Raw genomic sequence first — 25434 nt, forward strand, 5'->3', positions numbered from 1 at the left:
GTGACCAGAGAGGTGACTGCTGGGAATGGGACGTTACACAGTAACACCAGGGGATGTGACCGGAGAGGTGACTGCTGGGAATGGGACGTTATACAATAACACCGGCGGATGTGACCGGAGAGGTGACTGCTGGGAATGAGACATTATACAGTAACACCAGGGGATGTGACCGGAGAGGTGACTGCTGGGAATGGGACGTTATACAGTAACACCGGGGGATGTGACCGGAGAGGTGACTGCTGGGAATGTGACGTTATGCAGTTACACCGGTGGATGTGACTGGAAAGGTGACTGCTGGAAATGGGACGTTATACATTAACACCGGGGATGTGACTGGAGAGGTGACTGCTGGGAATGGGACGTTATACAGTAACACCGGGGGATGTGACCGGAGAGGTGACTGCTGGGAATGGGACGTTATACAGTAACACCGGGGGATGTGACCAGAGAGGTGACTGCTGGGAATGGGATGTTATACAGTAACACCGGGAGATGTGACCGGAGAGGTGACCGCTGGGAATGAGACATTATACAGTAACACCGTGGGATGTGACCGGAGAGGTGACCGCTGGGGAACGGATGTTATACAGTAACACTGAGGGATGTGACCGGAGAGGTGACTGCTGGGAATGGGACGTTATACAGTAACACCGAGGGATGTGTCTGTGTGATGACTGTATCATTGTGTGTGTCAGGTTCCTATAAGGTGTCAGGATGTCACTGTCTATCTCTCCATGCAGGAGGGGGAGTATATAGAGGAACACAGGGGTCTGTGCAAGGACGTGATGATGGAGAAACACCGGCCCCTCACATCATTGGGTAAGTGAAGATTGTACAGGGGAGAGCAGGTACAGTCAGATCCATGCAGTACATATTTGAGTAAAAGATAATTAAAGATTTAAAAATAAAAACTGTGTGGGGTCCCCCCGCCTAGGAATTACCAGGCCTAAAAATAAGAATTTATATTGTTTTCCTTGTGAAACTACAGGCCCAAATAACATTTCCTGCCTGCTGGTAGTCTGAGAATTACGAGTACCAGCATGCTGGACATTGAATGGCCCACTGGTACAGTCCCAGGATTACAACAAATTTGACAATAAAGACCGTACACTCGCATACATACTGACACTTACACATATTTACCTACATATTGTAGCCCTTCACGTCCCATTTTCCAGTAGTAATATGTAACCTGTAAATAAGAAATATATACTCGCTTTATCTAGCGTAGATCTGTCCTCTTCAGTCCATGTTGCCATCCCAGGGGCGAAAAATAAATAGGCATCGCGATCCGAACGCACGTAACAATCTGTCATTTGGGGACCAGCCAACCAATGAGATATCATCTAGTAATCACGTACCAGTGTTCTCTTGATTGGCTTAGTGCTGCTGTGCTGTCACTCTAGCAGAGTGGTGAAAAAGCCACATAGAAGTCTATGAGTGGAATCTGGCGGTTAGCTGCAATCCATAAGGTTATTTGAGGGCAACCACAAGCTTGACCTGCATCCGCATGCGGGACAGCTCCAAGAGCCTAAACCAATCAGGAGAGCGACACTACATGGTGCTCCCTGATTGGCTGGCTGGTCCCCAAGTGATGTCGCTTGTATACGCATGAATTATGATACATGCATTTGGATCGCAGTGCTGGGAAACTTTTTTTATTAACCCATGGGAGGCCTATATGGACCGAAGAGGACCGATCTACACTGGATTCGGTGAGTATGTTAATTTTTTATTTTTTACAGGTTACCAATGGATTGCTACTGGTTATGGGGGATATAGGTTAGTATGTGTAAGTGCGTAATAAAGCTGTACTGTTGAAGTATTTGTTTTCATTTAGGGACTACATGTATAATGCCCCACATACTGGAATTTGCGGTTCTCCAAGTACCAGCATGTGGGGAGGCTTGCTGGGACCTGTAGGGTCTCCAGGCTAAGGCATTACCTCCTTGTCCTGTGGAGCCCAGTACTTTTTTTAAAAAGTACGGGTATCCCTACATCCTTCTTCCCCAATATTTTTGTAACCAGGCCCTGTCCAAGATCCCAGGCCTGGTTATGCTTAGATTAGAATGGTAGTCTATCGGAAACGATTCTGCTCATAGTTTGCAGAAACGAATGTTGGTCAATTTCCATGTTGTGCCGGCCGATGGTACATTGATTCGTACATGTGTGTGCAGTCATTTTCAGGTGTATTTCAGCAAACTCTGTGGGGTTTTGTAAATTAGCGACATGCTTTTTGCAGCCAAAAATGCAAACACGCATGATAGTAACTATATTTGTCTCCTACAGATGGGCCCAGTAACAGGAATACCCCAGAGAGATGTCCCCGTCCTCTGTATTCCCAGGATAATCACATATATACCATGTCCTCAGTCACTGTGTGTCTCCTACAGATGGGCCCAGTAACAGGAATACCCCAGAGATATGTCCCCGTCCTCTGTATTCCCAGGATAATCACATATATACAATGTCCTCAGTCACTGTGTGTCTCCTATAGATGGGCCAGTAACAGGAATACCCCAGAGAGATGTCCCCGTCCTCTGTATTCCCAGGATAATCACATATATACCATGTACTCAGTCACTGCGTGTCTCCTACAGATGGGCCCAGTAACAGGAATACCCCAGAGAGATGTCCCCGTCCTCTGTATTCCCAGGATAATCACATATATACAATGTACTCAGTCACTGTGTGTCTCCTACAGATGGGCCAGTAACAGGAATACCCCAGAGAGATGTCCCCGTCCTCTGTATTCCCAGGATAATCACATATATACCATGTCCTCAGTCACTGCGTGTCTCCTACAGATGGGCCCAGTAACAGGAATACCCCAGAGAGATGTCCCCGTCCTCTGTATTCCCAGGATAATCACATATATACCATGTCCTCAGTCACTGCGTGTCTCCTACAGATGGGCCAGTAACAGGAATACCCCAGAGAGATGTCCCCGTCCTCTGTATTCCCAGGATAATCACATATATACCATGTCCTCAGTCACTGCGTGTCTCCTACAGATGGGCCCAGTAACAGGAATACCCCAGAGAGATGTCCCCGTCCTCTGTATTCCCAGGATAATCACATATATACAATGTCCTCAGTCACTGTGTGTCTCCTACAGATGGGGCCAGTAACAGGAATACCCCAGAGAGATGTCCCCGTCCTCTGTATTCCCAGGATTGTACAGAGGAGAATCACAGGGCCCCACAGGAGGATCAGGTAGGTGGGATTTAAGGTCTCACCAAATAACTCTGAATACATACAATCCGGTATTAACAAAGTGTTCGTTTTTGTATGGTCATTTAGGGTGAAGTTCTGACCAATATTAAGGCGGAGGTTCTAGAGGGAAAAGAGACGTATTCTACTGATGTCAAGCTAGAAGATATAAAGAAGGAAGATGAGACATATGTGATATATGACCAGCCGTGTAAGGAGGAGGAAATCCCTACAGGTATCAGCACAGGTGAGTAATTATCACCAAGGGCCAGATGTATCAAGATGCAAAAAGTGATAAATTGTAGAGTGATAAACAGCCAGCCAATCAGCTCCTACCTGCCATGTTACAGACTGGGTTTGAAAAATAACAGGTAGGAGCTGATTGGCTGGCTGTTTATCACTCTCCATTTTTTTACTTTTTGAAGCTTGATACATTTGGCCCTCAGTACAGAGTAACATATTCTCCTTGTTCTGTCACTACAGCAATCTATTCTCTCATACATCAGCAGCCATCAGCCCCTATTATACTCCTGCTCTCCCCCTCACATCGTGTCACTGTGTGTTACCAGCTCAGAGATCTGACCAGTCTCCTCCCCGCACTCTCTGGTGTATCTCATATATCAGGAGCTATCAGCCCCTATTATGCTCCTGCTCTGCCTCTCACATCATGTCACTGTGTGTTACCAGCCCAGAGATCTGACCAGTCTCCTCCCCGCACTCTCTGGTGTATCTCATACATCAGGAGCCATCAGCCCCTATTATACTCCTGCTCTCCCCCTCACATCATGTCACTGTGTTACCAGCCCAGAGATCTGACCAGTCTCCTCCCCGCACTCTCTGGTGTATCTCATACATCAGGAGCCATCAGCCCCTATTATACTCCTGCTCTCCCCCTCACATCATGTCACTGTGTGTTACCAGTCCAGAGATCTGATCAGTCTCCTCCCCGCACTCTCTGGTGTATCTCATACATCAGGTGCCATCAGCCGCTATTATACTCCTGCTCTCCCCCTCAGATCATGTCACTGTGTGTTACCAGCCCAGAGATCTGACCAGTCTCCTCCCCGCACTCTCTGGTGTATCTCATACATCAGGATCCATCAGCCCCTATTATACTCCTGCTCTCCCCTCACATCATGTCACTGTGTGTTACCAGCCCAGAGATCTGACCAGTCTCCTCCCTGCACTCTCTGGTGTATCTCATACATCAGGAGCCATCAGCCCCTATTATACTCCTGCTCTCCCCCTCACATCATGTCACTGTGTGTTACCAGCCCAGAGATCTGACCAGTCTCCTCCCCGCACTCTCTGGTGTATCTCATACATCAGGAGCCATCAGCCCCTATTATACTCCTGCTCTCCCCATCACATCATGTCACTGTGTGTTACCAGCCCAGAGATCTGACCAGTCTCCTCCCTGCACTCTCTGGTGTATCTCATACATCAGCAGCCATCAGCCCCTATTATACTCCTGCTCTCCCCCTCACATCATGTCACTGTGTGTTACCAGCCCAGAGATCTGACCAGTCTCCTCCCCGCACTTTCTGGTGTATCTCATACATCAGCAGCCATCAGCCCCTATTATACTCCTGCTCTCCCCCTCACATCATGTCACTGTGTGTTACCAGCCCAGAGATCTGACCAGTCTCCTCCCCGCACTCTCTGGTGTATCTCATACATCAGGAGCCATCAGTCCCTATTATACTCCTGCTCTCCCCCTCACATCATGTCACTGTGTGTTACCAGCCCAGAGATCTGACCAGTCTCCTCCCCGCACTCTCTGGTGTATCTCATACATCAGGTGCCATCAGCCCATATTATACTCCTGCTCTCCCCCTCACATCATGTCACTGTGTGTTACCAGCCCAGAGATCTGACCAGTCTCCTCCCCGCACTCTCTGGTGTATCTCATACATCAGGAGCCATCAGCCCCTATTATACTCCTGCTCTCCCCCTCACATCATGTCACTGTGTTACCAGCCCAGAGATCTGACCAGTCTCCTCCCCGCACTCTCTGGTGTGTCTCATACATCAGGAGCCATCAGCCCCTATTATACTCCTGCTCTCCCCCTCACATCATGTCACTGTGTGTTACCAGCCCAGAGATCTGATCAGTCTCCTCCCCGCACTCTCTGGTGTATCTCATACATCAGCAGCCATCAGCCCCTATTATACACCTGCTCTCCCCCTCACATCATGTCACTGTGTGTTACCAGCCCAGAGATCTGACCAGTCTCCTCCCGCACTCTCTGGTGTATCTCATACATCAGGAGCCATCAGCCCCTATTATACTCCTGCTCTCCCCCTCACATCATGTCACTGTGTGTTACCAGCCCAGAGATCTGACCAGTATCCTCCCCGCACTCTCTGGTGTATCTCATACATCAGCAGCCATCAGCCCCTATTATACACCTGCTCTCCCCCTCACATCATGTCACTGTGTGTTACCAGCCCAGAGATCTGATCAGTCTCCTCCCCGCACTCTCTGGTGTATCTCATACATCAGCAGCCATCAGCCCCTATTATACACCTGCTCTCCCCCTCACATCATGTCACTGTGTGTTACCAGCCCAGAGATCTGACCAGTCTCCTCCCTGCACTCTCTGGTGTATCTCATACATCAGGAGCCATCAGTCCCTATTATGCTCCTGCTCTCCCCCTCACATCATGTTACTTTGTGTTACCAGCCTACAGATCTGACCCGTCTCCTCCCCGCACTCTCTGGTGTATCTCATACATCAGGAGCCATCAGCCCCTATTATACTCCTGCTCTCCCCCTCACATCATGTCACTGTGTGTTACCAGCCCAGAGATCTGACCAGTATCCTCCCCGCACTCTCTGGTGTATCTCATACATCAGCAGCCATCAGCCCCTATTATACTCCTGCTCTCCCCCTCACATCATGTCACTGTGTGTTACCAGCCCAGAGATCTGACCAGTCTCCTCCCCGCACTCTCTGGTGTATCTCATACATCAGCAGCCATCAGCCCCTATTATACTCCTGCTCTCCCCCTCACATCATGTCACTGTGTGTTACCAGCCCAGAGATCTGACTAGTCTCCTCCCCACACTCTGGTGTATCTCATACATCAGGAGCCATCAGCCCCTATTATACTCCTGCTCTCCCCCTCACATCATGTCACTGTGTGTTACCAGCCCAGAGATCTGACCAGTCTCCTCCCTGCACTCTCTGGTGTATCTCATACATCAGGAGCCATCAGTCCCTATTATGCTCCTGCTCTCCCCCTCACATCATGTTACTTTGTGTTACCAGCCTACAGATCTGACCCGTCTCCTCCCCGCACTCTCTGGTGTATCTCATACATCAGGAGCCATCAGCACCTATTATACTCCTGCTCTCCCCCTCACATCATGTCACTGTGTGTTACCAGCCCAGAGATCTGACCAGTCTCCTCCCCACACTCTGGTGTATCTCATACATCAGGAGCCATCAGCCCCTATTATACTCCTGCTCTCCCCACACATCATGTCACTGTGTGTTACCAGCCCAGAGATCTGACCAGTCTCTTCCCCGCACTCTCTGGTGTATCTCATACATCAGGAGCCATCAGCCCCTATTATACTCCTGCTCTCCCCCTCACATAATGGCCCTTATTTTGATTCGTGCGGTACGGCCCGCGTGCGGCCGTACCGCCGATGTTTTTCTTCTGCACATGCGCAGAGGTCAATCTGCGCATGTGCAGCCCCCTTCGCCGCAGACGGATTTCGTCCGCCGCAAAGGGGGCGTATAGGGGCGTGAGGGGCTTCATCCCCTCATTTCCCTATGTGTACGCCCCGCGTTTCATGGGCGTTCCCATGCAAACGCGGGGCGTACGCATGGTAATGAGGGCATGACGCCACTCATGGGGGCGGAAAGCTGACGTCGGCGGATGTCAGCTTTCAGCCCCCATACAAGCTACCACACGGACGATTGTCCGTGTGGTCTCAGCTTGCGGGAGCTGCCGCGGCGTGCGGCCCTGCCTTCGATGGTCGTCGACCATCGAATGCAGGGGGCAGCTCCCACCATGGTGGAGGCGTACGCCTCCACCATTTTCGTGCGGATCGCCAGCCGTCCGTGTACGGACGGCCGTGGCGATCCGTAGTGTGGGCGGGGATACGTCTGGTGCGGTCGGAGCCGCATATGCGGCTCGACCGCACCAACCAGAATAAGGGCCAATGTCACTGTGTGTTACCAGCCCAGAGATCTGACCAGTGTCCTCCCCGCACTCTCTGGTGTATCTCATACATCAGGAGCTATCAGCCCCTATTATACTCCTGCTCTCCCCCTCACATCATGTCACTGTGTGTTACCAGCCCAGAGATCTGACCAGTCTCCTCCCCGCACTCTCTGGTGTATCTCATACATCAGCCCCTATTATACTCCTGCTCTCCCCTCACATCATGTCACTGTGTGTTACCAGCCCAGAGATCTGACCAGTCTCCTCCCCGCACTCTCTGGTGTATCTCATACATCAGCCCCTATTATACTCCTGCTCTCCCCTTACATCATGTCACTGTGTGTTACCAGCCCAGAGATCTGACCAGTCTCCTCCCCGCACTCTCTGGTGTATCTCATACATCAGGAGCCATCAGCACCTATTATACTCCTGCTCTCCCTCTCACATCATGTCACTGTGTGTTACCAGCTCAGAGATCTGACCAGTCTCCTCCCCGCACTCTCTGGTGTATCTCATACATCAGCAGCCATTAGCCCCTATTATACTCCTGCTCTCCCCCTCACATCATGTCATTGTGTGTTACCAGCCCAGAGATCTGACCAGTCTCCTCCCCGCACTCTCTGGTGTATCTCATACATCAGGAGCCATCAGCCCCTATTATACTCCTGCTCTCCCCTCACATCATGTCACTGCGTGTTACCAGCCCAGAGATCTGTCCAGTCTCCTCCCCGCACTCTCTGGTGTATCTCATACATCCGGAACCATCAGCCCCTATTATACTCCTGCTCTCCCCCTCACATCATGTTACTGTGTGTTACCAGCCCAGAGATCTGACCAGTCTCCTCCCCGCACTCTCTGCTGTGTCTCATACATCAGGAGCCATCAGCCCCTATTATACTCCTGCTGTCCCCCTCACATCATGTCACTGTGTGTTACCAGCCCAGAGATCTGACTAGTCTCCTCCCCACACTCTGGTGTATCTCATACATCAGGTGCCATCAGCCCCTATTATACTCCTGCTCTCCCCCTCACATCATGTCACTGTGTGTTACCAGCCCAGAGATCTGACCAGTCTCCTCCCCGCACTCTCTGGTGTATCTCATACATCAGCAGCCATCAGCCCCTATTATACTCCTGCTCTCCCCCTCACATCATGTTACTGTGTGTTACCAGCCCAGAGATCTGACCAGTCTCCTCCCCGCACACTCTGGTGTATCTCATACATCAGGATCCATCAGCCCCTATTATACTCCTGCTCTCCCCCTCACATCATGTCACTGTGTTACCAGCCCAGAGATCTGACCAGTCTCCTCCCCGCACTCTCTGGTGTATCTCATATATCAGGAGCCATCAGCCCCTATTATACTCCTGCTCTCCCCCTCACATCATGTCACTGTGTGTTACCAGCCCAGATATCTGACCAGTCTCCTCCCCGCACTCTCTGCTGTATCTCATACATCAGCAGCCATCAACCCCTATTATACTCCTGCTCTCCCCCTCACATCATGTTACTGTGTGTTACCAGCCCAGAGATCTGACCAGTCTCCTTCCCGCACTCTCTGGTGTATCTCGTACATCAGGAGCCATCAGCCCCTATTATACTCCTGCTCTCCCCCTCACATCATGTTACTGTGTGTTACCAGCCCAGAGATCTGACCAGTCTCCTCCCCGCACTCTCTGGTGTATCTCATACATCAGGAGCCATCAGCCCCTATTATACTCCTGCTCTCCCCCTCACATCATGTCACTGTGTGTTACCAGCCCAGAGATCTGACCAGTCTCCTCCCCGCACTCTCTGATGTATTTCATACATCAGGAGCCATCAGCCCCTATTATACTCCTGCTCTCCCCCTCACATCATGTCACTGTGTGTTACCAGCCCAGAGATCTGACCTGTCTCCTCCCCACATTCTCTGGTGTATCTCATACATCAGGAGCCATCAGCTCCTATTATACACCTGCTCTCCCCCTCACATCATGTCACTGTGTGTTACCAGCCCAGAGATCTGACCAGTCTCCTCCCCACATTCTCTGGTGTATCTCATACATCAGGAGTTATCAGCCCATGTTATACTCCTGCTCTCCCCCTCAAATCATGTCACTGTATGTTACCAGCCCAGAGATCTGACCAGTCTCCTCCCCGCACTCTCTGGTGTATTTCATACATCAGGAGCCATCAGCCCCTATTATACTCCTGCTCTCCCCCTCACATCGTGTCACTGTGTGTTACCAGCCCAGAGATCTGACCAGTCTCCTCCCCGCACTCTCTGGTGTATCTCATACATCAGGAGCCATCAGCCCCTGTTATACTCCTGCTCTCCCCCTCACATCATGTCACTGTGTGTTACCAGCCCAGAGATCTGACCAGTCTCCTCCCCACATTCTATGGTGTATCTCATACATCAGGATCCATCAGCTCCTATTATACACCTGCTCTCCCCCTCACATCATGTCACTGTGTGTTACCAGCCCAGAGATCTGACCAGTCTCCTCCCCACATTCTCTGGTGTATCTCATACATCTGGAGTTATCAGCCCATGTTATACTCCTGCTCTCCCCCTCACATCATGTCACTGTGTGTTACCAGCCCAGAGATCTGACCAGTCTCCTCTCCATACTCTCTGGTGTATCTCATACATCAGCAGCCATCAGCCCCTATTATACTCTTGCTCTCCCCCTCACATCATGTCACTGTGTGTTACCAGCCCAGAGATCTGACCAGACTCCTCCCGCACACTCTGGTGTATCTCATACATCAGGAGCCATCAGCCCCTATTATACTCCTGCTCTCCTCCTCACATCATGTTACTGTGTGTTACCAGCCCAGAGATCTGACCAGTCTCCTCCCCGCACTCTCTGGTGTAACTCATACATCAGGAGCCATCAGCCCCTATTATACTCCTGCTCTCCCCCTCACATCATGTCACTGTGTGTTACCAGCCCAGAGATCTGACCAGTCTCCTCCCCGCACTCTCTGCTGTATCTCATACATCAGGAGCCATCAGCCCATGTTATACTCCTGCTCTCCCCCTCACATCATGTCACTGTGTGTTACCAGCCCAGAGATCTGACCAGTCTCCTCCCCGCACTCTCTGCTGTATCTCATACATCAGGAGCCATCAGCCCCTATTATACTCCTGCTTTCCCCCTCACATCATGTCACTGTGTGTTACCAGCCCAGAGATCTGACCAGTCTCCTCCCCGCACTCTCTGCTGTATCTCATACATCAGGAGCCATCAGTCCCTATTATACTCCTGCTCTCCCCCTCACATCATGTCACTGTGTGTTACCAGCCCAGAGATCTGACCAGTCTCCTCCCCGCACTCTCTGGTGTATCTCATACATCAGGAGGCATCAGCCCCTATTATACTCCTGCTCTCCCCCTCACATCATGTCACTGTGTGTTACCAGCCCAGGGATCTGACCAGTCTCCTCCCCGCACTCTCTGGTGTATCTCATACATCAGGAGCCATCAGCCCCTATTATACTCCTGCTCTCCCCCTCACATCATGTCACTGTGTGTTACCAGCCCAGAGATCTGACCAGTCTCCTCCCCGCACTCTCTGGTGTATCTCATACATCAGCAGCCATCAGCCCCTATTATGCTTCTGCTCTCCCCCTCACATCATGTCACTGTGTGTTACCAGCCCAAAGATCTGACCAGTCTCCTCCCCGCACTCTCTGGTGTATCTCATACATCAGGAGCCATCAGCCCCTATTATACTCCTGCTCTCCCCCTCACATCATGTCACTATGTGTTACCAGCCCAGAGATCTGACCAGTCTCCTCCCCGCACTCTCTGGTGTATCTCATACATCAGGACCCATCAGCCCCTATTATACTCCTGCTCTCCCCCTCACATCATGTCACTGTGTGTTACCAGCCCAGAGATCTGACCAGTCTCCTCCCCGCACTCTCTGGTGTATCTCATACATCAGGAGCCATCAGCCCCTATTATACTCCTGCTCTCCCCCTCACATCATGTCACTGTGTGTTACCAGCCCAGAGATCTGACCAGTCTCCTCCCCGCACTCTCTGGTGTATCTCATACATCAGGAGCCATCAGCCCCTATTATACTCCTGCTCTCCCCCTCACATCATGTCACTGTGTGTTACCAGCCCAGAGATCTGACCAGTCTCCTCCCCACACTCTCTGGTGTATCTCATACATCAGGAGCCATCAGCCCCTATTATACTCCTGCTCTCCTCCTCACATCATGTCACTGTGTGTTACCAGCCCAGAGATCTGACCAGTCTCCTCCCCGCTCGCTCTGGTATATCTCATACATCAGCAGCCATCAGCCCCTATTATACTCCTGCTCTCCTCCTCACATCATGTCACTGTGTGTTACCAGCCCAGAGATCTGACCAGTCTCCTCCCCGCACTCTCTGGTGTATCTCATACATCAGGTGCCATCAGCCCCTATTAGACTCCTGCTCTCCCCCTCACATCATGTCACTGTGTGTTACCAGCCCAGAGATCTGACCAGTCTCCTCCCCACACTCTGTGGTGTATATCATACATCAGGAGGTATCAGACCCTATTATACTCCTGCTCTCCCCCTCACATCATGTCACTGTGTGTTACCAGCCCAGAGATCTGACCAGTCTCCTCCCCACACTCTCTGGTGTATCTCATACATCAGGAGCCATCAGCCCCTATTATACTCCTGCTCTCCCCCTCACATCATGTCACTGTGTGTTACCAGCCCAGAGATCTGACCAGTCTCCTCCCCACACTCTCTGGTGTATCTCATACATCAGGAGCCATCAGCCCCTATTATACTCCTGCTCTCCCCCTCACATCATGTCACTGTGTGTTACCAGCCCAGAGATCTGACCAGTCTCCTCCCCGCACTCTCTGGTGTATCTCATACATCAGGAGCCATCAGCCCCTATTATACTCCTGCTCTCCCCTCACATCATGTCACTGTGTGTTACCAGCCCAGAGATCTGACCAGTCTCCTCCCCACACTCTCTGGTGTATCTCATACATCAGGAGCCATCAGCCCCTATTAGACTCCTGCTCTCCCCCTCACATCATGTCACTGTGTGTTACCAGCCCAGAGATCTGACCAGTCTCCTCCCCACACTCTGTGGTGTATATCATACATCAGGAGGTATCAGACCCTATTATACTCCTGCTCTCCCCCTCACATCATGTCACTGTGTGTTACCAGCCCAGAGATCTGACCAGTCTCCTCCCCACACTCTCTGGTGTATCTCATACATCAGGAGCCATCAGCCCCTATTATACTCCTGCTCTCCCCCTCACATCATGTCACTGTGTGTTACCAGCCCAGAGATCTGACCAGTCTCCTCCCCACACTCTCTGGTGTATCTCATACATCAGGAGCCATCAGCCCCTATTATACTCCTGCTCTCCCCCTCACATCATGTCACTGTGTGTTACCAGCCCAGAGATCTGACCAGTCTCCTCCCCGCACTCTCTGGTGTATCTCATACATCAGGAGCCATCAGCCCCTATTATACTCCTGCTCTCCCCCTCACATCATGTCACTGTGTGTTACCAGCCCAGAGATCTGACCAGTCTCCTCCCCGCACTCTCTGGTGTATCTCATACATCAGGAGCCATCAGCCCCTATTATACTCCTGCTCTCCCCCTCACATCATGTCACTGTGTGTTACCAGCCCAGAGATCTGACCAGTCTCCTCCCCGCACTCTCTGGTGTATCTCATACATCAGGTGCCATCAGCCCCTATTAGACTCCTGCTCTCCCCCTCACATCATGTCACTGTGTGTTACCAGCCCAGAGATCTGACCAGTCTCCTCCCCACACTCTGTGGTGTATATCATACATCAGGAGGTATCAGACCCTATTATACTCCTGCTCTCCCCCTCACATCATGTCACTGTGTGTTACCAGCCCAGAGATCTGACCAGTCTCCTCCCCACACTCTCTGGTGTATCTCATACATCAGGAGCCATCAGCCCCTATTATACTCCTGCTCTCCCCCTCACATCATGTCACTGTGTGTTACCAGCCCAGAGATCTGACCAGTCTCCTCCCCACACTCTCTGGTGTATCTCATACATCAGGAGCCATCAGCCCCTATTATACTCCTGCTCTCCCCCTCACATCATGTCACTATGTGTTACCAGCCCAGAGATCTGACCAGTCTCCTCCCCGCACTCTCTGGTGTATCTCATACATCAGGACCCATCAGCCCCTATTATACTCCTGCTCTCCCCCTCACATCATGTCACTGTGTGTTACCAGCCCAGAGATCTGACCAGTCTCCTCCCCGCACTCTCTGGTGTATCTCATACATCAGGAGCCATCAGCCCCTATTATACTGCTGCTCTCCCCCTCACATCATGTCACTGTGTGTTACCAGCCCAGAGATCTGACCAGTCTCCTCCCCGCACTCTCTGGTGTATCTCATACATCAGGAGCCATCAGCCCCTATTATACTCCTGCTCTCCCCCTCACATCATGTCACTGTGTGTTACCAGCCCAGAGATCTGACCAGTCTCCTCCCCACACTCTCTGGTGTATCTCATACATCAGGAGCCATCAGCCCCTATTATACTCCTGCTCTCCTCCTCACATCATGTCACTGTGTGTTACCAGCCCAGAGATCTGACCAGTCTCCTCCCCGCACGCTCTGGTATATCTCATACATCAGCAGCCATCAGCCCCTATTATACTCCTGCTCTCCTCCTCACATCATGTCACTGTGTGTTACCAGCCCAGAGATCTGACCAGTCTCCTCCCCACACTCTGTGGTGTATATCATACATCAGGAGGTATCAGACCCTATTATACTTCTGCTCTCCCCTAACATCATGTCACTGTGTGTTACCAGCCCAGAGATCTGACCAGTCTCCTCCCCACACTCTCTGGTGTATCTCATACATCAGGAGCCATCAGCCCCTATTACACTCCTGCCCTCCCCCTCACATCATGTCACTGTGTGTTACCAGCCCAGAGATCTGACCAGTCTCCTCCCCGCACTCTCTGGTGTATCTCATACATCAGGAGCCATCAGCCCCTATTATACTCCTGCTCTCCCCTCACATCATGTCACTGTGTGTTACCAGCCCAGAGATCTGACCAGTCTCCTCCCCGCACTCTCTGGTGTATCTCATACATCAGGAGCCATCAGCCCCTATTATACTCCTGCTCTCCCCTCACATCATGTCACTGTGTGTTACCAGCCCAGAGATCTGACCAGTCTCCTCCCCACACTCTCTGGTGTATCTCATACATCAGGAGCCATCAGCCCCTATTATACTCCTGCTCTCCTCCTCACATCATGTCACTGTGTGTTACCAGCCCAGAGATCTGACCAGTCTCCTCCCCGCACGCTCTGGTATATCTCATACATCAGCAGCCATCAGCCCCTATTATACTCCTGCTCTCCTCCTCACATCATGTCACTGTGTGTTACCAGCCCAGAGATCTGACCAGTCTCCTCCCCGCACTCTCTGGTGTATCTCATACATCAGGTGCCATCAGCCCCTATTAGACTCCTGCTCTCCCCCTCACATCATGTCACTGTGTGTTACCAGCCCAGAGATCTGACCAGTCTCCTCCCCACACTCTCTGGTGTATCTCATACATCAGGAACCATCAGCCCCTATTATACTCCTGCTCTCTCCTCACATCATGTCACTGTGTGTTACCAGCCCAGATATCTGACCAGTCTCCTCCCCACACTCTCTGGTGTATCTCATACATCAGGAGCCATCAGCCCCTATTACACTCCTGCCCTCCCCCTCACATCATGTCACTGTGTGTTACCAGCCCAGAGATCTGACCAGTCTCCTCCCCGCACTCTCTGGTGTATCTCATACATCAGGAGCCATCAGCCCCTATTATACTCCTGCTCTCCCCTCACATCATGTCTCTGTGTGTTACCAGCCCAGAGATCTGACCAGTCTCCTCCCCGCACTCTCTGGTGTATCTCATACATCAGCAGCCATCAGCCCCTATTATACTCCTGCTCTCCCCTCACATCATGTCACTGTGTGTTACCAGCCCAGAGATCTGACCAGTCTCCTCCCCGCACTCTCTGGTGTATCTCATACATCAGGAACCATCAGCCCCTATTATACTTCTGCTCTCCCCCTCACATCATGTCACTGTGTGTTACCAGCCCAGAGATCTGACCAGTCTCCTTCCGCACTCTCTGGTGTATCTCATACATCAGGAGCCATCAGCCCCTATTATACTCCTGCTCTCCTCCTCACATCATGTCACTGTGTGTTACCAGCCCAGAGATCTGACCAGTCTCCTCCCCGCACGCTCTGGTATATCTCATACATCAGCAGCCATCAGCCCCTATTATACTCCTGCTCTCCTCCTCACATCATGTCACTGTGTGTTACCAGCCCAGAGATCTGACCAGTCTCCTCCCCGCACTCTCTGGTGTATCTCATACATCAGGTGCCATCAGCCCCTATTAGACTCCTGCTCTCCCCCTCACATCATGTCACTGTGTGTTACCAGCCCAGAGATCTGACCAGTCTCCTCCCCACACTCTCTGGTGTATCTCATACATCAGGAACCATCAGCCCCTATTATACTCCTGCTCTCTCCTCACATCATGTCACTGTGTGTTACCAGCCCAGATATCTGACCAGTCTCCTCCCCACACTCTCTGGTGTATCTCATACATCAGGAGCCATCAGCCCCTATTACACTCCTGCCCTCCCCCTCACATCATGTCACTGTGTGTTACCAGCCCAGAGATCTGACCAGTCTCCTCCCCGCACTCTCTGGTGTATCTCATACATCAGGAGCCATCAGCCCCTATTATACTCCTGCTCTCCCCTCACATCATGTCTCTGTGTGTTACCAGCCCAGAGATCTGACCAGTCTCCTCCCCGCACTCTCTGGTGTATCTCATACATCAGCAGCCATCAGCCCCTATTATACTCCTGCTCTCCCCTCACATCATGTCACTGTGTGTTACCAGCCCAGAGATCTGACCAGTCTCCTCCCCGCACTCTCTGGTGTATCTCATACATCAGGAACCATCAGCCCCTATTATACTTCTGCTCTCCCCCTCACATCATGTCACTGTGTGTTACCAGCCCAGAGATCTGACCAGTCTCCTCCCGCACTCTCTGGTGTATCTCATACATCAGGAGCCATCAGCCCCTATTATACTCCTGCTCTCCTCCTCACATCATGTCACTGTGTGTTACCAGCCCAGAGATCTGACCAGTCTCCTCCCCGCACGCTCTGGTATATCTCATACATCAGCAGCCATCAGCCCCTATTATACTCCTGCTCTCCTCCTCACATCATGTCACTGTGTGTTACCAGCCCAGAGATCTGACCAGTCTCCTCCCCGCACTCTCTGGTGTATCTCATACATCAGGTGCCATCAGCCCCTATTAGACTCCTGCTCTCCCCCTCACATCATGTCACTGTGTGTTACCAGCCCAGAGATCTGACCAGTCTCCTCCCCACACTCTCTGGTGTATCTCATACATCAGGAACCATCAGCCCCTATTATACTCCTGCTCTCTCCTCACATCATGTCACTGTGTGTTACCAGCCCAGATATCTGACCAGTCTCCTCCCCACACTCTCTGGTGTATCTCATACATCAGGAGCCATCAGCCCCTATTACACTCCTGCCCTCCCCCTCACATCATGTCACTGTGTGTTACCAGCCCAGAGATCTGACCAGTCTCCTCCCCGCACTCTCTGGTGTATCTCATACATCAGGAGCCATCAGCCCCTATTATACTCCTGCTCTCCCCTCACATCATGTCTCTGTGTGTTACCAGCCCAGAGATCTGACCAGTCTCCTCCCCGCACTCTCTGGTGTATCTCATACATCAGCAGCCATCAGCCCCTATTATACTCCTGCTCTCCCCTCACATCATGTCACTGTGTGTTACCAGCCCAGAGATCTGACCAGTCTCCTCCCCGCACTCTCTGGTGTATCTCATACATCAGGAACCATCAGCCCCTATTATACTTCTGCTCTCCCCCTCACATCATGTCACTGTGTGTTACCAGCCCAGAGATCTGACCAGTCTCCTCCCCGCACTCTCTGGTGTATCTCATACATCAGGAGCCATCAGCTCCTATTATACTCCTGCTCTCCCCTCACATTATGTCACTGTGTGTTACCAGCCCAGAGATCTGACCAGTCTCCTCCCCGCACTCTGTGGTGTATCTCATACATCAGGAGCCATCAGCCCCTATTATACTCCTGCTCTCCCCCTCACATCATGTCACTGTGTGTTACCAGCCCAGAGATCTGACCAGTCTCCTCCCTGCAGTCTCTGGTGTATCTCATACATCAGGAGCCATCAACCCCTATTATACTCCTGCTCTCCCCCTAACATCCTGTCACTGTGTGTTACCAGCCCAGATATCTGACCAGTCTCCTCCCCGCACTCTCTGGTGTATCTCATACATCAGGAGCCATCAGCCCCTATTATACTCCTGCTCTCCCCCTCACATCATGTCACTGTGTGTTACCAGCCCAGAGATCTGACCAGTCCCCCGCACTCTCTGGTGTATCTCATACATCAGGAGCCATCAGCCCCTATTATACTCCTGCTCTCCCCCTCACATCATGTCACTGTGTGTTACCAGCCCAGAGATCTGACCAGTCTCCTCCCCGCACTCTCTGGTGTATCTCATACATCAGCAGCCATCAGCCCCTATTATACTCCTGCTCTCCCCCTCACATCATGTCACTATGTGTTACCAGCCCAGAGATCTGACCAGTCTCCTCCCCGCACTCTCTGGTGTATCTCACACATCAGGTGCCATCAGCCCCTATTATACTCCTGCTCTCCCCTCACATCATGTCACTGTGTGTTACCAGCCCAGAGATCTGACCAGTCTCCTCCCCGCACTCTCTGGTGTATCTCATACATCAGGAGCCATCAGCCCCTATTATACTCCTGCTCTCCCCCTCACATCATGTCACTGTGTGTTACCAGCCCAGAGATATGACCAGTCTCCTCCCCGCACTCTCTGGTGTATCTCATACATCAGGAGCCATCAGCCCCTATTATGCTCCTGCTCTCCTCCTCACATCATGTCACTGTGTGTTACCAGCCCAGAGATCTGACCTGTCTCCTCCCCGCACTCTCTGGAGTATCTCATACATCAGTAGCCATCAGCCCCTATTATACTCCTGCTCTCCCCCTCACATCATGTCACTGTGTGTTACCAGCCCAGAGATATGACCAGACCCTATTATACTCCTGCAGGGTCCCCGAGTCTAAGCAGTAGTCCCTCATCATTGCAGGGTCCCTGAGTCCTTGATTAATCCTGGCCGACCTGTCCCTAGCCTACACAATGGTTTTCATGAGGTCCTACAGAGATTCCATCCTTGACCTGGTTCATGAAACATCTCAGAATGAATCCCGTTACAGGAAAATATTACTATTGTGACCTATGTTACTCTCCGCAGATGGACATAGTGGTCAGAGTATCTCAGAGGAACATCTCCACTTATCTCCAGGTGTAGAAGATGATGACATCACACATGATTCTCCAGAAGAAAAGTCCATTATCCCGGTTATACTTCCAGTAACATACATTGCAGACATCCCTTCTTATCCCTCTAAGCAGGGGGAATGTTCCCACGATAGATCAGATATCGGTGCCTCTGTTACAGTCCATCCGGTAGATAAAATACTTCCCAGTTCTCTAGACGCCAAAGAGGTTAATACTAATCAGTCCGTTTTAACGATCGAGAAACCATTTCCATGTTCTGAGTGTGGGAAATGCTTTGCCCAGAAATCCTCTCTTGTCATACATCAGCGACATCACACAGGTGACAAACTTTTTCCATGTTTTGAGTGTGGGAAATGTTTTACGCACAAATCAGCTCTTGTTATACACGAGAGAAGTCACACAGGCGAGAGGCCATTTCCATGCCCAGAGTGTGGGAAATGCTTTACAAACAAATCGGCTCTCGTTACACACCAGAGAAGCCACACGGGCGTGAAACCATTTCCGTGTTCCGAGTGCAAGAAATGTTTTACGCAGAAATGGCTTCTGGTTACCCACGAGAGAAGCCACACGGGCGAGAAACCTTATCCGTGCCCCGAGTGTGGGAAATGTTTTACGCGGAAGTCGTCTCTGGCTACACATGAGATAATTCACACGGGGGAGAAGCCGTTTCCGTGCTCTGAGTGTGGGAAATGTTTTACGCAGATCTCAAATCTTATTCGGCATGAGAGAAGTCACACGGGCGGGAGGCAATTCCAGTGCTCTCAGTGTGAGAAATGTTTTACGTATAAAACATCTCTTATTAAACATATGAAAGTACACACAAGTGAGAAGGGTAACACAAAGACGATCTCTTTTAATATAAAAAATTAAGGTACACGGCAATTTCTGTGGGCATAAAATTATTGTATTGTACCTGTATTTATTATTGTATTCCCGGATCATTGTTGCTGCTTTATTCCTGGTTTATTGTGATTGTGTCTTCAGTCTGTTGCCAATTGCTTACCTGTGTTGTATCCTGTGTCTGACAATAAACCTGATTCTGTCCTGTTATTACATCATTCTCGTACACACACACACACACAAAATTACCTACTGACAATCTTCTATTATAGAGACCAGAAACAAGTCAGACCTAGGGAGGGCCATCGATGATGATTTAAAAATCATCGATGGTTTATGGCTGATGCTGAATATTTTTGCCATCGATGCTGGAGAACCAGATCTTTTCCATCCATCGATGGCACAGCAAAACTGATTTTTTTTTTCTCAAGGTGCCGGGACACTGAACATAGCCCCGCCCCTGATGCACTTGAAGCCTCGCCCACACATTCTGATTGACCCACGTGCCAGCCAAAGAAAATGGATGACCTTCAATAGCTAAAACTATCGATGGTCGTCCATCACATAGTTTGTCACTATCGATGGTGAAAGCACCAATGGCCATCCCTAGTCAGACCTCCTATATAGGGTAGTCCCTTCAGTTCCTCCATGTCTTTTAATGACTCTTATACCCCTTTCAGACATACCACCCGTGAAATTCCCGGGTCTATTAGCCGGCAAATTCCCGGGTCTCGGCCCGACCTCGGTAAAGAGCCGGGTCGGGGGCCTTAGTCGTTGGATCTTTACCAAAATCTAGAGTCGGTGCACATTCACATGTCGAAACCATTTGATGCGCGTGGCTAACTTGTGACGCTCCAGCTGTGCATTGCCACAGTTTTAGCATTCTCTAATAGCAAAGCTGTCGCACGGCATGCTGGGACTTGTAGTTTTAGAACAGCTGGAGAGTAGTAGGCCAGGGTGTTTGTTCTCTGCCAACTTGTATGTGTGCAAGCAGTGGTGGCGGGGGTTATGTCCTCAGTGGGCGCTTGTGTGGACTAAAACACTCTACGCCACAATTACGTATTCTGACTTGCTGAACGGCAGAACGCGGAATGCTTTGCGTTGTAGGGCCACCATTTTGTGAATGACTGAGCCAAGGCTCTTAGTGTGCCAGATTTATTCATGGGAGACTTGTGGTTACAGAGATTTCAAATTACGTCCATATTTTTCAAACACCCTATATCAGGACTGGCCAAAACAGTCTGTGAGATCTAACAAAACGTTTCCCAGACCCCCTATCTAGAGCACGGGTGCAATCATTACTAACTGTCACATCTCCCAGATCCCCTATCTAGAGCACAGGTGCAATCATTACTAACTGTCACATCTCCCAGATCCCCTAGCTGGTGCACAGGTGCAATCCTTACTAACTGTCACATTTCCCACAGCATGTAGCAGCTGCACAGGTGCAGTCATTACTAACTGTCACATCTCCCAGATCCCCTAGCTGGTGCACAGGTGCAGTCATTACTAACTGTCACATTTCCCACAGCACGTAGCTGGTGCACAGGTGCAGTCATTACTAACTGTCACATTTATCAGACCACCTAGCTGGTGCACAGGAGCAGTCATTACTAACTCATGTCTCCCAGACCGCCTAGCAGGTGCACAGGTGCAGTCATTACTAACAGTCACATCTCCCAGACCCCCTAGCTGGTGCAGAGGTGCAGTCATTACTAACTGTCACATTTATCAGACCACCTAGTTGGTGCACAGGAGCAGTCATTACTAACTCATGTCTCCCAGACCGCCTAGCAGGTGCACAGGTGCAGTCATTTCTAACAGTCACATCTCCCAGACCCCCTAGCTGGTGCAGAGGTGCAGTCATTACTAACTGTCACATTTATCAGACCCCCTAGCTGGTGCACAGGTGTAGTCATTACTAACTTATGTCTCCCAGACCGCCTAGCAGGTGCACAGGTGCAGTCATTACTAACGGTCACATTTCTCAGACCACAAGCTGGTGCACATGTGTAATCATTACTAACTGTCTTGTCTCCCAGACCCCCTAGCTGGTGCACAGGTGCAATAATTACTAACTGTCACATCTCCCAGACCCCCTAGCTGGTGCACAGGTGCAGTCATTACTGACTGTCACATCTCCCAGACCCCCTAGCAGGTGCACAGGTGCAGTCATTTCTAACAGTCACATCTCCCAGACCCCCTAGCTGGTGCAGAGGTGCAGTCATTACTAACTGTCACATTTATCAGACCCCCTAGCTGGTGCACAGGTGTAGTCATTACTAACTTATGTCTCCCAGACCGCCTAGCAGGTGCACAGGTGCAGTCATTACTAACGGTCACATTTCTCAGACCACAAGCTGGTGCACATGTGCAATCATTACTAACTGTCTTGTCTCCCAGACCCCCTAGCTGGTGCACAGGTGCAATAATTACTAACTGTCACATCTCCCAGACCCCCTAGCTGGTGCACAGGTGCAGTCATTACTGACTGTCACATCTCCCAGACCCCCTAGCTGGTGCACAGGTGCAGTCATTACTAACTCATTTCTCCCAGACCCCCTAGCTGGAGCACAGGTGCAATCATTACTAAATCACTTCTCCCAGACCCCCTATCTGGTGCACAGGTGCAATCATTACTAACTGTCATTTCTCCCAGACCCCCTAGCTGGTGCACAGGTGTAGTCATTACTAACTGTCACATCTCCCAGACCCCCTAGCTGGTGCACAGGTGCAGTCATTACTAACTGTCACATCTACCAGACCCCCTAGCTGGTGCACAGGTGCAGTCATTACTAACTCATTTCTCCCAGACCCCCTAGCTGGAGCACAGGTGCAATCATTACTAAATCACTTCTCCCAGACCCCCTATCTGGTGCACAGGTGCAGTCATTACTAACTGTCATTTCTCCCAGACCCCCTAGCTGGTGCACAGGTGTAGTCATTACTGTCGCTTCTCCTAGACCCCCTAGCTGGTGCACAGGTGCAGTCATTACTAACTGTCACATCTCCCAGACCCCCTAGCTGGTGCACAGGTGCAATCATTACTGTCGCTTCTCCCAGACCCCCTAGCTGGTGCACAGGTGTAGTCATTACTGTCACTTCTCCCAGACCCCCCAGCTATTTGCTGTGACTGCCCTCCAGCACCAGGGTCTCTAGGTACCTGCACACAATGGGGGTGATTCATGTGGGTACTGAGCCATACGGTCGCCGACCATTAATTGCTTTCTCCTTCCTCTGCAAATTGATGAAGATGGAGCAGGCGCTGATGTCCTGTGACGCAGCCCCCCGCCCCCAGCAGGCATCGGCCCGCCTGCGTTACCAAGGTAACGCCCACCGTTTATGCCCCCATCACTCCCTTCCCACAACGAACGCCCCACCGAGTGTGTAACTTGCCGAAAGCTGATTGGTGCCAGGGTCTCCACATGTGCAGACCCCCACCATTGGAACGGGGCCTCATTATCTCAGAGAACTGACCCCAGATCTCCTGTGGATGTAGCTGCACAGCTCCTTCTGTCTCCATGCAATCCCAGACAGAGCGGGGGATGCTGAGATCAGATCTCTGTGGGGCCACATCATCACTTCCAGGACTAGTCCTGCGGCGGATTGATATACAGAACAGATGGAGCAGTGTCCTTCACCGCTCGCGCGTCTCATTCTCGGTGAATGGCACTGGGGCTCCGTCTTTACAGTACAGTACAAGCTCGGGCAGATGGGCCGTGTAATGTACAGTGGTCAGGTGGAGTGTCCGGGTCCCCTAAGCAACATAGCGTCCTGCAGTTCTCTTACCCGATGCAGTATACAGTACAGTACAAGCTCGGGCAGATGGGCCGTGTAATGTACAGTGGTCAGGTGGAGCATCCGGGTCCCCTAAGCAACATAGCGTCCTGCAGTTCTCTTACCCGATGCAGTATACAGTACAGTACAAGCTCGGGCAGATGGGCCGTGTAATGTACAGTGGTCAGGTGGAGCGTCCGGGTCCCCTAAGCAACATATCGTCCTGCAGTTCTCTTACCCGATGCAGTATACAGTACAGTACAAGCTCGGGCAGATGGGCCGTGTAATGTACAGTGGTCAGGTGGAGCGTCCGGGTCCCCTAGAAAACATATCGACCTGCAGTTTTCTTACCTGATGCAGTATACAGTACAGTACAAGTTCGGGCAGATGGGCCGTGTAATGTACAGTGGTCAGGTGGAGCGTCTGGGTCCCCTAAGCAACATAGCGCCCTGCAGTTCTCTTACCCGATGCAGTATACAGTACAGTACAAGCTCGGGCAGATGGGCCGTGTAATGTACAGTGGTCAGGTGGAGCGTCCGGGTCCCCTAAGCAACATATCGTCCTGCAGTTCTCTTACCCGATGCAGTATACAGTACAGTACAAGCTCGGGCAGATGGGCCGTGTAATGTACAGTGGTCAGGTGGAGCGTCCGGGTCCCCTAGAAAACATAGCGTCCTGCAGTTCTCTTACCCGATGCACTGTACAGTACAGAACAATCTCGGGCAGATGGGCCATGTAATGTACAGTGGTAAGGAGGAGCGTCCGAGTCCCCTAAGCAACATAGCGACCTGCAGTTCTCTTACCCGATGCAGTATACAGTACAGAACAATCTCGGGCAGATGGGCCATGTAATGTACAGTGGTCAGGTGGAGCGTCCGGGTCCCCTAAGCAACATAGCGTCCTGCAGTTCTCTTACCCGATGCAGTATACAGTACCGTACAAGCTCCAGCAAATGGGCCTTGTAATGTACAGTGATCAGGTGGAGCGTCCAGGTCCCCTAGACATAGTGTCCTGCAGTTCTCTTACCCGATGCAGTATACAGGACAGTACAAGCTCGGGCAGATGGGTCATGTAATGTACAGTGGTCAGGTGGAGCGTCCGGGTCCCCTAAGCTACATAGCGTCCTGCAGTTCTCTTACCTGATGCAGTGTACAGTACAGTACAAGCTCGGGCAGATGGGCCGTGTAATGTACAGTGGTCAGGTGGAGCATCCGGGTCCCCTAAGCAACATAGCGTCCTGCAGTTCTCTTACCCGATGCAGTATACAGTACAGTACAAGCTCCGGCAGATGCGCCGTGTAATGTACAGTGGTCAGGGGGAGCGTCCGGGTCCCCTAAGCAACATAGCGCCCTGCAGTTCTCTTACCCGATGCAGTATACACTACAGTACAAGCTAGGGCAGATGGGCCGTGTAATGTACAGTGGTCAGGTGGAGCGTCCGGGTCCCCTAGAAAACATATCGACCTGCAGTTTTCTTACCTGATGCAGTATACAGTACAGTACAAGTTCGGGCAGATGGGCCGTGTAATGTACAGTGGTCAGGTGGAGCGTCTGGGTCCCCTAAGCAACATAGCGCCCTGCAGTTCTCTTACCCGATGCAGTATACAGTACAGTACAAGCTCGGGCAGATGGGCCGTGTAATGTACAGTGGTCAGGTGGAGCGTCCGGGTCCCCTAAGCAACATATCGTCCTGCAGTTCTCTTACCCGATGCAGTATACAGTACAGTACAAGCTCGGGCAGATGGGCCGTGTAATGTACAGTGGTCAGGTGGAGCGTCCGGGTCCCCTAGAAAACATAGCGTCCTGCAGTTCTCTTACCCGATGCACTGTACAGTACAGAACAATCTCGGGCAGATGGGCCATGTAATGTACAGTGGTAAGGAGGAGCGTCCGAGTCCCCTAAGCAACATAGCGACCTGCAGTTCTCTTACCCGATGCAGTATACAGTACAGAACAATCT

General features: G+C 51.2%; 2 protein-coding genes across 2 annotated transcripts in view; one reads left to right on the plus strand and one right to left on the minus strand.

Annotated features, from left to right (window-relative positions):
* The window catches only part of LOC146007360 (uncharacterized), a 58247-nt gene extending 38339 nt beyond the window's left edge, over positions 1-19908 (plus strand). The window contains exons 10-13 of the mRNA XM_083145709.1: positions 744-819; positions 3119-3216; positions 3304-3460; positions 18812-19908. Coding sequence (XP_083001835.1) covers positions 744-819; positions 3119-3216; positions 3304-3460; positions 18812-19728 — 1248 coding nt within the window. The 3' untranslated portion in view covers positions 19729-19908. The remainder of the gene's footprint in view (positions 1-743; positions 820-3118; positions 3217-3303; positions 3461-18811) is intronic.
* The window catches only part of LOC146009863 (uncharacterized), a 245378-nt gene that overhangs the window by 177072 nt on the left and 42872 nt on the right, over positions 1-25434 (minus strand). The window lies entirely within an intron of this gene.

The sequence above is a fragment of the Crinia signifera genome, chromosome 6, assembly GCF_055691185.1.
Source record: "Crinia signifera chromosome 6, ASM5569118v1, whole genome shotgun sequence".
Lineage (NCBI taxonomy): Eukaryota > Metazoa > Chordata > Amphibia > Anura > Myobatrachidae > Crinia > Crinia signifera.